The following is a 13,919-nucleotide window of genomic DNA, read 5'->3' as shown; positions in this document are numbered from 1 at the left end:
TTTTTCTAGATTCCACATATATTCATTAATATACAATACTTGTTTTTTTCTTTCTGACTTATTTCAGTCTGTATGACAGACTCTGGGTCCATCCACATCTCTACAGATGACCCAATTTCATTCATTTTTATGGCTGAGTAATATTCCATTGTATATATGTGCCACATCTTCTTTATCCATTCATCTGTCATTGGACATTTAGGTTCTTTCCATGTCCCAGCTATTATAAATAGTGCTGCAATGAACACTGGGGTACATGTGTTCTTTTAAATTATGGTTTTCTCAGGGTACATGCCCAATAGTAGGATTGCTGGGTCTTATGGTAGTTCTGTTTTTAGTTTTTTAAGGAACCTCCATACTGTTCTCCATAGTGGCTGCACCAATTTACATTCCCACCAACAGTGCAAGAGGGTTCCCTTTTCTCCACACCCTCTCCAGCATTTATTGTTTGTAGACTTTTTGATGATGCCCATTCTGACCGGTGTGAGGTGATACCTCATTGTAGTTTTGATTGGCATTTCTCTAATAATTAGTGATGCTGAGCATCTTTTCATGTGCCTCTTGGCCATCTGTGTGTCTTCTCTGGTGAAATGTCTATTTAGGTCTTCCACCCATTTTTTTAACTGGGTGGTTTGTTTTTTTGATATTGGGCTCCATGAGCTGTTTGTATATTTTGGAGATTAATCCTTTGTCCATTGCTTCAGACCAGGACAGCTGAAAATTAACAGACTCCCAGGGAGGGCCATATGAGCTTTGAGAGCCTGTGGTTTGGTAGTCTCTTGGGAGCCAGCCCCGAACTCCTCTCTCTGGCACTCGGAGCCCCCTCCAGCTTCTCTGAGCTTCAGACCACGGCTCCAAGCAGAGCCCCTATTGTCCTGTGTGGTCCCGCTAAGATGTCCTCCTGGCAGGTCTGGGAGTGGTCGGGGCTGGGGAGATGAGCGCTGCTGCCAGCAACTACCCCACGGCCCCACGTGTGTGGGTAACCTGCACTCGCACATCACTGAGGCCTCGCTGTGAGCAAAGTTCAGCCCTGCGGGGCGCCTGTGCTGTCCGTCTGTGTGGGCCACTCCCTGGGTTCTGCCTGCGTCCACTTCCAGCAGCCGGCTGAGCGGGCCTTGGAGACCACAAACTTTGATGTAAGGGAAAGCTGACCCGTATCACGTGGCCTCAGCGGATCCCTCTTTGAGAAAATCTGGTGTGGGAAACGTCTTCATGAAGAACCTGGACAAATCTATACGTATCAAGGCACTTCGTGATTCTTTTTCTGCTTTTGGAAACATTCTGTCCTGCAAGGTAGGGTGTGATGAGACCGGCCCTAAGGGTTATTCCTTTGACCCAAGAGGCTGCCAACAAAGCCATCGAGAAGATGAAGGGCATGACCCTCAGTGACCACAAAGTGTCTGTGGGCAGATTGAAGTCTCGAAAAGAGCGGGAAGCCAAGCTTGGAGCCAAAGCCAAGGAATTCACCAACGTTTACATCAAAAACTTCGGGGAAGAGGTGGATGATGAGAGACTGAAAGAGCTATTCAGCCAGTTTGGTAAGACCCTAAGTGTCAAGGTAAGTGAGAGATCTCAGGGGGAAATCCAAAGGCTTTGGCTTTGTGAGACACAAAAAAACACCAGGATGCCAACAAGGCCTTGAAAGAGACAAATGGAAAAGCAATCAGTGGGAAAGTTATTTTCCTCCGCTGTGCACAGAAGAAAGTGAATCGGCAGGCCCCGTTAAAGTGGAAATTTGAACCGCCGAAACAGGAGAGAATTGGTCACTGTCAGGGGGTGAATCTCTACATTAAGAACTTGGATGACACCAGTGGTGATGAGAAGTTCAGTAAGAGTTTTCTCCTTTTGGATCAGTCGCCAGTGCTGAGGGGGGCGCAGGAGGGTGGGGAGAAGCAAGGATTTGGCTTTGTCTGCTCCACATGCCCCCAAGAGGCAAGCAGAGCAGTCACTGAGCGGATGCATCGTGGGCTCCAAGCCACTGTGTGTCACCCTGGCCCAGAGAAAGGCTCACCTGCCCAACCAGTATACGCAGCGGGTGGCAGGGATGAGAGTGCTCTCCACCAATGCCATCTTAAAGCAGTCCCAGCCTGCAGCTGGGGGCTACTCTTTGCCAGCGGTTCCACAGGCTCAGGGAAGCCCTCCGTGTTACACACCTAACCATCTAGCACAGATGAGACCTAATCCACGCTGGCAGCAAGGCTTCCAAGGAATGCCAAGTGGTATATGCCAGTCTGGGCCTCATCCAGCTCTTCGCCATCTGGCTGCATCTGGGTCTGAGTGCCCCGGACTGCTTGGCTATGGACTTCGGTGGCTAGCGCTGCCTAGCGAGGTGTGACTGATAGCTGCCCGTCTGGAGGCGGTCCCCCGGCTTTGCAGAACTTACCACCTCGTGCTGCTGGTGCTACTGCTACTCCTTGGGCTGCTGCACCTTACAAGTCCACCTCAAGGGTATCCCTCACCCTGCCGTACAGCCTCTGCAGACACCCCAGCCTGCAGTCCACGCACAGGGCCAGGAGCCGCTGAGCGCACCCACGCTGGCCGCCGCGGCACCTGCACCCCTCCACCCCGCCAGGAGCGGAAGCAGGTGCTGCGCCGGTGGACGTTTGCACCAGCTCATCCGGACCCGTGCACTCAAAATCCCCTTATGAGGGAGGGAGTGAGCTGTGGTTACTCAGTGGTGCACTAGGACCGTCGGTGGTGCTGGAGAACATCTGTTTCCTTGATCTGAGTGGTGGTTACACAGTGTTTGCTGTATGTTCAGTCACTAAGCTGCGTGTGTGATTTGTTTATTTTTCTTTATGTGTATTAAACTGCATCTTTTATCAATAATTTATGTTAAAAGTTTAAAAATAAGAACCACGGCAGAGCACAGTGGATTTTTAGGATAGGGTAACGATTCTGTATGATACTACAATGGTGGATAGATGTTATACATTTGTCAAAACTCACAGAATATACAACACCACAGGTGAAACTTAGTGTAAACTATAGATTTTGAGGGATACCGTGTGTCAGTGTAGGTTCATCGTTCGTAACAAACGTACCACTCTGGTACAGGGTGTCGATAATGGAGGTGGTTGTACACGTGTGGGAACAGGAGGGAGCTGTCTGCACTTTCTACTCAATTTTCCTGTGAACCTAAAACTGCTCTAATAAATTGACTTTATAGATTCACAGGCATAGAGAACAGACTTGTGATTGCCAAGGGTGGAGTGGGGGAGAGATGGATTGGGAGTTTGGGGTTAGCAGATGCAAACTAGTACATACAGAATGGATAAACAACAAGGTCTCACTGTATAGCACAGGGAACTATATTCAATATCCTGTAGTAAACCATAATGGGAAAAAAAAGCATAATTTTAAAATGGAGTTTAAGTCATTGCACTCAGGAAGGGTCTGACTAGTGAATGAGGCAACTGAAAATGAAGCATGCTCCTTAAACAGGGTAATTCATTTAGGGTTACATAGGATGTGCAGTAGATGTTTTTTTCTCAAAGGTAAGGACGATAATAAGGAGGGCATGAGAATTCCAACAAATTAAGATAAAGGAAGAAAGCACCAACAGAGCAACACTAAATCCATTTGTGTTTCCCTGGCAGCTTAGCCCAACAAGACCTGGGAAAGAAGGTTGGAACACTTGGCTCACTTAGGAGAAACTCCTGCCCGAAGGTCAGGACAGTAATTTAATCAGGACATCTGTGGGTGGAAAGGAAAGAGTCTGTCCTGAACACATACTGATCCCCAGACACATATTAGATCTGCTTTTCCAGAACTGTGTGTAGGAGGGACTCAGAAGTATTTAGAAAATGTTAGGTTCATAGTTCCCATATTCCCTAATGCACAATTGAACAATCTCAAATATATGGAGGACAGAGTTCCGAACCGAGTATTAAGACAGCTGAACATTTGATGCCAGCACAGCCCACAGGTTGCTTCTTTCCTTTGTGCAAGCCCATTCACCAATCTGAGCCTTGCTTCCTCCATCTCTAAAAGAATAAGGTGTCACTACTAGCCATCTGTCTATGGCAGCATATGGTGAGCATATGGCCTGGGTTCCGTGGGCAGGAATCATATGCCCAGTGCAGGGTCTCCTGGGAGCCTTTCCTGGGGACTCCCAGGAAAGGGAGTCCCTGAGCAAGGGAATGCTCAGCCCTGATCTAGCACCGACCTCCATATTTCTAGTCCACTAGCCCACCATTTCTCTCCCACTCCCATTCCAACCTACAGCCGTGCTCTCAACCATACGCATTGTTGGAACCCAGAATAAAACTTTCCCAGCAGCATTTTGCATTCACTAAGAAGTCTCTTGGAGAGGGTCTGCAGAAGAGAAAGAAATACAGCTATAGTGGTGGTGGGATTTAATACAGAATAAGCATGAAGAGTAGCAGAAAGAGGAAGAGGAGAGGAGAAGGAGGAAATCTATACCAGAATGAGCGTGATGCGTTTTTCAAGCTCTATTTCATTTCATCATCAAAAAAAAAACTTCTTACAATGCACTTTTAGAGAAAAGGAAACTTATCTGAAAAAAAAAAACAGAAACACTAATTTGAAAAGATACATGCACCCTAGAGTTCATATTCATAATAGCACTATTTACAGTAGCCAAGAAGCAACCTAAGTGTCCATCAACAGATGAATGGATAAAGATGTGTTGTATATATACATACAATGGAATACTATTCAGCCATAAAAAAGAAAGAAATTTTGCCATTTGCAGCAACACGGATGCGTAGGATATTATGCTAAGTGAAATAAGTCAGACAGAGAAGGCGAATACTGTATGATATCATTTATATGTGGAATCTAAAAAAAATACAACAAACTAGTGAATATAACAAAAAAAGAAGCAAATTCACAGATTTTCAGAACAAACTAGTGGTTACCACTGGGAAGAAGGAAGAGGGGATGGGCAGTACAGGAGTAGGGAATTAAGAGATACAAACTATTAGGTATAAAATAAGCTACAAAGATGTTATACAACAAAGGGAATCTAGCCAATATTTTATAATATATATAATATATTATTTTATAATAACTATAAATGGAGTATAACCTTTAAAATTTGTGAATCACTATATTGTACACCTGTAACTTCCATAATATTGTACAGCAACCATACTTCAATTTTTAAAAATAGTAAAAAAAAAAAAAAGAAAGAAAGAAAGAAGAGGCTGAAGCTCAGAGATGCTAACTAATTTATCCAAGGGCCTGTTAATCAGTAAAAAGGGAATGTAATCAATAAAACTATGCTCTGTTGCCACTTTACAGACTCAGAATCCTACAGTCATGGGTCACTCGGGTACAAGCCTGCCTCAGGGGCAAGAATAAACCCTAAGTTCGTGTCTTCTCAACTCCCGGTCCCCCACCATCCCTCCAAGGAGGCAGACGTAATGAATGACCCTTCCCCAGATCCACGTCCCTGCAGCTCCGGGGAAGCGTTGTTCTACTCCACTCCCGGCAGAGGGCAGCCAATCCTGAACGTAGCACTGAACTGGCTCTTCCTGTCAAGGGCCAGGAGAGGGCTCTAACCCACCCACTCCAAAAAGAGAATCTTTCTCAGAACGCTCAAGGTTGCCAAACTCCAGCCAACATTTTATATCAACCGTTTGGAAAACGAAGACCCTCAGCGAACTTCCCTGGGGGAAAGATTCCCTGCAGCGTGGGCCTCCAACAGGAGAACAAATCCGCATGTGAAGAGAAGGCTTTCCCTTCTCCACTGTGTCTGAACACCTACGTAGCTCTTGGTCAGGCCACGACACCTTGAGATCCTTTGCTTCTTGGAACACTGTAAGTTCTCGCCGACTTCCTTTCTGGCCTGAAATTAAGGCTGTATTTTATCACATCACCTCTCTGGGCTCCTGTGTTCTCAGTTGGACCGGAAAAACGAGCAGACATTTTCCTGCCGTTTTTCCATCAGTGTACATTTGAAGTTACAGGGGAAGTGCCCAGGCCTGAGCGTGAGGATGCCTGGTCTCTGCTCCTGTTCTGCCTTGACTGTCCCTTCTTCTCCCATGATTTGTAGAAGAGGAAGTAGCGCCGAATGGCCTAGGGACTCATTTTCCTCTAACCCTGAAGAAGCCTGTCTCCCCTGGGTGTCCTTCCAGATAGAATGAGGCCAGCGTCCAGCCCCACCCAGCCTTGCCCAGCGCTATAAAGGAGCCTCCCAGACAGCCACCCCCAGGCAGTTGCAGCTCTGTGCCCTGCTCAACGATGAGGCTCTGTATCTCTGGGTTACTCTTCCTCTTTGTGATCTCATTGCCTTCAGGTAAGATGATGGGTACAGGTCTGATCATGAAAATGAGGATCTTCTAAGGACTGAGGCACTTGAAAAGCCCTATTGGTGTAAGCCCAGCAGGGAGACACCAATATCAGATCAGCAGACTAGGGGCAAGAGGTGGGTCAGTGGTGTTCGACCCCTGCCCTGCTCCTATGTCACTACATCCTGAAAACCTGCCAAAGCTTACGAGACGGGAGCCCATTTCACCACATGCAGGGATCACTTTCCAGCTATCCAAATTCCTGTTTCCCTCAACTTCCTCCGATGAGCGTTGGACTCAGCGGCCCTCGCCGAAATGTAACAGCAGGTGAGAGGGTAGAGTCCTTCACCAGGAAAGAGAGGACAGCCCTAAGATCTCCCCCAGCCTCTTGAGGACTGATTTTTCTTTCTTGTGTGTGTGTGTTTTTCCCTTCAGGGAACGGCTTGTTTGGAAATGATGGAGTGGAAGTTCGTACTTGCACTGCGCTTGGGGGCAGATGTTTCTTCGGCTGTAGAATAGGATGGAAATGGGTTGCCTACTGTCACAATGTATTGTCTTGTTGCCTAAAACTGAGGAAACATCCTCCGCCTCAGGCCAATGAACCATGAGCCTCACCTCATGGGTCCACATTAAAAGGATACGCAGATGGCTAAATGGACAAGACCTCCAATCTGTGCGTAAGGATGGTGGACGAGCTATGGGTAGCAACTGTGCGTAAGGATGGTGGACGAGCTATGGGTAGCAACTGTGCGTAAGGATGGTGGACGAGCTATGGGTAGCAACTGTGCGTAAGGATGGTGGACGAGCTATGGGTAGCAACTGTGCGTAAGGATGGTGGACGAGCTATGGGTAGCAACTGTGCGTAAGGATGGTGGACGAGCTATGGGCAGCAACTGTGCGTAAGCATGGTGGACGAGCTATGGGTAGCAACTGTGCGTAAGGATGGTGGACGAGCTATGGGTAGCAACTGTGCGTAAGCATGGTGGACGAGCTATGGGCAGCAAACGGGCACCAGATGCTAACCAATGTACTGGCGAAATTCCAGGTGTGTTTTTCTAAAGGGCATCATGGCAAAAGGCATTCCTGTTCTACTTTCTGCCCTCCAGTCTCCAATCGATAATTCCTATGTCCCATTCAGAATCAGTTGATCAATACGTGACCACAGGCCCAAGGAGATGACATCCACTGAGCCTAATGACAATAGCTTACCACGTGCCAGTCCCACTTTTAAGTGGTTGACACGTGTTCAATCACTTAATCCTCACCCAAAACTCTCTTATTTCTCCCATTTTGCAGATGAAGAAACTTTTCCAAGATCACACAACTAGTAAGAGTTAGTTAGCACTGGATTTGAACCCAGACTGTCTTGATCCAGTGTCTACACTATTAACGTGTACCACCTTTCAATTACTAAGTAGAGGAATCTAACTGGATTTTTTTTTTTTACTGAAGTATAGTTGATTTAGAACGTTGTGTTAGTTTCAGGTGTACGGCAATGTGATTCAGTTGTGTGTGTGTGTGTGTGTGTGTATATATATGTATAAACACACATATATATACAAATTTTTCAGATTCTTTTCCATTATAGATTACAAAATATTGAATATAGTTCCCTGTGCTATACAGTAGGTCCTTGCTGTTTATCTATTTTCTATATAGTAATGTGTATCTGTTAATCCCAGACTCCTAATTTATCCACCCGAGGCTTCCCATCTTCTCTTTCACTACCCAGTTCCCAATTTTGTGTCTCAGGGGCTCCAAAAACCACACTGGGAGAAATTGTCCTTGGTGGGGTGGGCAAGTGGGGTGCGAGACTGGAAAGGCGGGGAGCAGTTTTGCATCAGGAGGCGCCTCTGTGGCATCCTTCTTGTGTCCTCTCTCTGGCCAGCAGTCGGGTCCAGGAGTCAGAACTCCGCACAACAGAACCGGGTCACAGCGTCCCCCTGAGGTGTTTATTACATCCACCAGCACCGGGATTGTGCCCGACTCTGAAAAAGGAAGCATTCTGTGAGCGAGACGATGTGCTCCCTACCCTTGGGTGCTCAGAGTTCCAGCCGAAGAGCAGAAGCCCCAGACCAACCTTTGGCAGGAATCACATGTCTTCTGTCTGCACGAGAACGGCCGGTCATGCTGGGTACACGCCCAGAGACCCTAGCAGACAGGACTGCGTGCGGTATGATGGGGTGTGTCACGGGGCTGGGCCCTTCCGGGGCTGCGTTCCCCACCCTCTTCCCCCTCCGGAGTGACAGCAGAGCAGCAGTGAGCTCCACCTGCCAGGTCCAGGTGACAGCCTCTGCTTCTTAGCTCTTCTCCACAAGCCGCCAGCAGAGAGGTTCTGACTCCATAAGACGTGAAGTACCTTGGAATCAACCTGTTGAGACAATAGTGCCTCCTGCATATGCTGGTGGTTTGGTTTGGATATGAAACTGTGCAACTCAGATCGGGATTTGAACCCACGCGCCAGAACTCAAACCCAGACAAAATCCAAACTGGGACATGAATCCACGGTCTTTTAATTGAGATCACACACCTGGTCTCAGGACTTAGTGAAGCTCAGGTTCGTGATGTCTTGTTGCAGAAAGAATTCAGTGAGAGACAAAGTGATAGGTAAGGAGTGGATTTACTTAGAGAGAAACACACCCACAGACAGAGTGTGGCCCAACTCAGGTGAGAGGCCCCAAAATATGGCATAGTTAGTTTTTATGGGCTGAGTAATTTCATAGGCTAATGAGTGGGAGGATTATTCCAACTATTTCGGGGGAAAAGGCTTCACAGGAAGATGGAAAATAACTGAATCTGTCAAACTTGAACTGAGGGAGGTGATGTTTCCCCTTCACACCTGTAAGTGAAGGTCTGCTCGGGTGTGTGCCTGACCTAAAACCTTCTTGCTCCAGGCATGAAGATTCTCCGCTCTGTCTCCCTGTCTCTCCCTGTCTCTCTCTGTCTTTTTCTCCTTCTACTCTTGGCCCACTCTCTCCTAGGTGAAGCAGAATCTTGGGAGGAGACAAGGTAATTATTAATAAATCCTGGGTTCTGCTGGCCTGGGGTCACCTAAGGCCAGGGCTGGCCCAAGGTCACCTAAGGCCAGGGCTGGCCTGAGCTATTCTGGAAGATCATGGTCACACCCTGACTTTCTGCTTCTGCCGCTGGTGAACTACCACACAGGGACTGCTTCTCCCACCTTCGATCAGGGCTTACAGGACACCTGGGATGGGACCTGAGAGGAGTCTGATGACAGAATGGATGAGAGGCAGTGAGACAAGTTCAAGCATAAGGACTCATGATGTTCCTGGGGCCGCCGGCCACCTGGCTTGGATCAGGGGCCCTGATGCCATCAGGACTCATTAATGGGAGCAGGGTTGTGTACTCATTCAGAATGGGCCTCAGTAACAGACAACCTGGATTTCAGTCTGGGTCCTTCCGGAACCACATCTTAGCTTGGTGACCTTGACCAAGTCACTTAACTTCTGTTAGCCTCCATTTTCTCTTCCCTGGGAAAGGAGTAGTAAGGGAAAAGAATAAGAAGGGGGAGGAAGGAGAGGGGGAGGAGGGAGGGGGAGGGGGAGGAGGATGGGGAGGGGAGGGGGAAGGGGAGGGAGGGGAGGGGGAAGAGAGGGAGGGGGAGGAGGGGAGGGGGAAGAGGGGGAGGAGGCGGGGGAAGGGGAGGGGAGGAGGGAGAGGGGGAGGTGGAGGAGGATGGGGAGGGGAGGTGGAGGGGAGGAGGAAGAGGAAGGAGAGGGGGGGAGGGGGAGGAGGGGGAGGAGGAAGGGGAGGAGAAGAGATTGGAATAATAAGAGAAGTTACTCCATAGGATGGTTGGGGACTTGAGTAAGCTAAAAAGTTCTTAAGACAGAGCCTGGCACACAGTAACACTGGATAATTATTAACCCCTAGGTAAGCACTCAATAGGGACTAATTTTTTTTTTCAGATTAGTTATTGTTGCTGCTGCTATTAGTGTTGGAGCTGGCCCATTGCCCCCTGATTTCTGTCAAGTTCTCTTCTCACTGCAACAGGGCAGTAGATCAGGGTAGCAGCCCCCAGAAGCCCCTACAACTCACTAACAGAATGATTTATTCCTAGAAGTAACCACTGCTGGAGAGGACAGCCTTGTGGTCCAGCTGCTGGGGAGATAGATACTCCCACAGCCAGCACGTCTCCCCCAGCCATGGCCACACCCCACCCTCACCACCTGCCTACTAGGAAACCACACGATTTGCACACGAAGTCCTGGCCTGGGAGCCCGGAAGCTGGGATTTTCCCCACTCATACACTAACCATCTCTATGACCCTGGACACATCACTTCAACTCTTTGCACTAGGAAGGGTGGGCTGGATGTACCATGGTTCTTCCTATGGAGGAGGGTGCCAGTCTAGAAAGCAGCCTGGAGACAGTAGCAGATGCTACTGTTCATGACTAGCTTGCTGGCATCACAGACACACGGAGTGTCCCTTGGGCAGCGTCCTACCAAGGGCAGAGAGGCAGTGGACACATCCCCCCAGCAGGCATTAAGGGGAGGGTGCACTGTCTGAAGAGGATTTAAAAACGATCATAGGGACTTCCCTGGCGGTCCAGTGGTTAAGACTTCGCCTTCCAATGCAGGGGATGCAGGTTCAATGCCTGGTCAGGGAGCTAAGATCCCACATGCCTTGCGGCCAAAAAACCAAAACATAAAACAGAAGCAATATTGTAACAAATCAATAGAGACTTTAAAAATGGTCCACATCAAAAAACATAAAAATAAATAAAAACAATTATAAAGCCAACTAACAGCCAGTCTACTCTCTATTATCACCACATGCCAGCAATTCTAAACAATGCCAATGATAAAACACTTCTGGGGACAGGGAGGGGGTACCACTCCTATTGCCCTAGATCCACAGCTCCCATCTCCTAGCCTGTAGATTTCCTAAAATGCTCCCTGTCAACCCCCACCCCTCTCTGTCTAGAATAATGTTCTTTTTCTCTGTGCCCCAGCTGCTGACGTCTCCTCCCAGCCCACTGCAACCACTGAGATCACCCAGATTTGAGAGCCTCAACCTTGAAAGCCCTAAGTTGCCCTCACCTTTGCTGTGCTCCCTCCCGGCTCTGTACCTGGCATGGAATCCTGACCAGCAAAAGAGAACAAAAGCTTGAATGTTAGTTATACCAACTCTGCCACCTTGGGCAACTCAGGTAACCTCTCTGAAACCTCAATTTCCTCAGCTGTAAAATAGGGATAATACACAGCACACACACTTGTGAGTATTGACCAAGATACTGCACACGCAAGCCTTTGAAAGATTTACACAAGTTTGAGTTGCTTTTGTCTTGTTTTGTTTATCCATCACCATTTTTACTATTTTGCTCAGCTCACTTCCTCTGAGCCACAGGACGTGGGTCGGAGCCCTGTGAACCTCTGCTCTGCTCTAAAGCTCGGTGTCCCAGGCACAGTTTTTCAGGCCTGCTCTGGCCAGCATAGAGACACCAGCAGCCTCCCCTCCCTGATTCTAGATTCCAAAATCCCATGAATGCAGCCTGAAACCAAATTCCCTTTGCAAGAATTGGTGACCACCAGTTTGAATGCTCCATCTACAGGAGGGACTTTTTCTTTTTCTCTGATGCTGTAATTAATCTTCATCCTCCCAAAACGGATACTTGTGTCACTGATTTTTTTTTTCCCCTTAAATTTGGCTGCGTTGGGTCTTCGTTGCTGTGCGCGGGCTTTCTCTCGTTGCGGCGAGCGGGGGCTACTCTTTGTTGCGGTGCACGGGCCTCTCATTGCGATGGCTTCTCTGTTGCAGAGCATGGGCTGTAGGTGCGCGGGCTTCAGTACTTGTGGCACGTGGGCTCAGTACTTGTGGCTTGCAGGCTCAGTAGTTGTGGCACACGGGCTTAGTTGCTCTGCAGCATGTGGGATCTTCCCGGACCAAAGTTCAAACCCGTGTCCCCTGCATTGGCAGGTGGATTCTTAACCACTGAGCCAATCAGGGATTTTTTTTTTTTTAATCTAAGGGCACAAACTTACATTTATTCCAGTTTGCCTTTGTTTTGTTAGATTTGGCCTCTCAACGCCAGTCTGTTGAGATCTTTCTGGATCTGGCAGAAGGCAAGAAGCTCTTGGCGGGGAGTGGGGTGGGGGGCAGGTCAAGCCTGAAACCTCCCCCAGGAAAACAGGGCGCCACAGGCCAGGCCCAGGGAACATCTGCGCCCCATACTCCACTCCTGGGATCCTTGCCTTCTGTTATGAGTTTACATTCAGGGCAGTAATGAACAAATTATGAGGCAGAGGATGTTCATATTTGAAACCTTCCATCTTTCTCTTTGCTGTCACCTTCCTTCTCCTTTGCTAGACCACCTACTGCCTCACTTTCAGCAGAGTTCATCCCAGAGTGTCCAAGGCAATTGACTCCATAAAGGGAATCTCAACTTCAAGACTCAACACACTTTTTCTGGAAGGGTCAGAGAATATACGTATTAAGCTTTACGTCCCGGCTTCCGTGGTGGCGCAGTGGTTAAGAATCTGGCTGCCAATGCAGGGGACGCGGGTTCAAGCCCTGGTCCGGGAAGATCCCACATGCCGCGGAGCAACTAAGCCCATGCGCCACAACTACTGAGCCTGCGCTCTAGAGCCCAGTTGCCACAACTACTGAAGCCCGCGCACCTAGAGCCCGTGCTCCGCAACAAGAGAAGCCACTGCAGTGAGAAGCCCGTGCACTGCAACAAAGACCCAACGCAGCCAAAAATAAAAAATAAGTAAATGTATAAGCTTTAGGTCCATGTGATCCCTGTCACAGCTACTCAGCTCTGCCTTTGCAGTGTGAAAGCAGCATGTTTCAATAAAACTTTATTTATAAAAACAAGCAGTGGGTAGGATTCCACCCACAGGGCTTGGTTGGCCAAGCTCTGCTCCAGGGGATGTTTCAGCCCCTTGGCCGACTGTGGAAGCCACGGGAAGTGCCGAGGGCCAGAGAGCCTGGGCCAGGGTGTCTGCCCTCAAGGTGCTTATAATCTACATGTATTCATGATAGATGAATAAGTACACGAATGGAAACATTTCATGGTATCTATCAGTATCACCGCTGCTTTTTCATTCGCTCCTCGAATATCTGTTGTTGACCTGCTATGCGCCAGGCACTGCGCTAGCCTGTGGGGGACGTGGAGGTGGAGCCCCAGCACTGCCCTTGGAGCCCCTCCTCCCACTACTGGCTGAGTGAGCAAGGCTTCTGGACTTCTACCCCAGGGCTATGTCAGGGATCACATGGTCAAGAGGGTAGAGGACAACAGCAAGAAGAAGCAAGGTCCCCAAGTCGCCCCATATACCTTCCTTCTTTATCCATCAGTGTGACTTTGGACCAGTCACTGAACTCCAAACCTCAGCTTCTCCTCCTAGTTAAGAAAAAAAATTATTAGGGTGCAATGGAGTCAGAACTATCCAGCAAGGAAAAAGTTCAACTTTTTCCACGACTGGAATACTAAAGCACGGACAAATGCTTCATGTGTACTGGAAATGTCAATTTGGGATTAAAAACATTTAAATGTCAAAAAAATAATATTTATCTCAAGGGATTTTATTAAGCTTAAATGAGACATTTTCAAGGCACAGGGCCTGACATATATTAGATGTTTAATAAGTGATAGTTACATTGATTCAAAAAATCTTCCTGGGCTTCCCTGGTGGCGC

At 48.2% G+C, this 13,919-nt stretch overlaps 1 protein-coding gene and 1 pseudogene across 1 annotated transcript; both read left to right on the top strand.

Moving 5' to 3' along the window:
* The first annotated feature begins 934 nt into the window (after window positions 1-934).
* Window positions 935-2,648, top strand: LOC132522695 (polyadenylate-binding protein 4-like; annotated as a pseudogene).
* Window positions 2,649-6,210: 3,562 nt separating this feature from the next.
* On the top strand, window positions 6,211-6,865 carry DEFB136 (defensin beta 136). Its single transcript, XM_060153619.1, has 2 exons — window positions 6,211-6,265; window positions 6,693-6,865. Exons 1-2 carry the CDS (start codon window positions 6,211-6,213, stop codon window positions 6,863-6,865), a joined length of 228 nt encoding a protein of 75 aa, XP_060009602.1.
* Window positions 6,866-13,919: the final 7,054 nt, after the last annotated feature.

Source organism: Lagenorhynchus albirostris, chromosome 7, assembly GCF_949774975.1.
Source record: "Lagenorhynchus albirostris chromosome 7, mLagAlb1.1, whole genome shotgun sequence".
In the NCBI taxonomy this organism is placed as follows: domain Eukaryota; kingdom Metazoa; phylum Chordata; class Mammalia; order Artiodactyla; family Delphinidae; genus Lagenorhynchus; species Lagenorhynchus albirostris.
The sequence above is the reverse complement of the archived record's forward strand: the minus strand, read 5'-3'. Positions and strand labels throughout refer to the sequence as shown.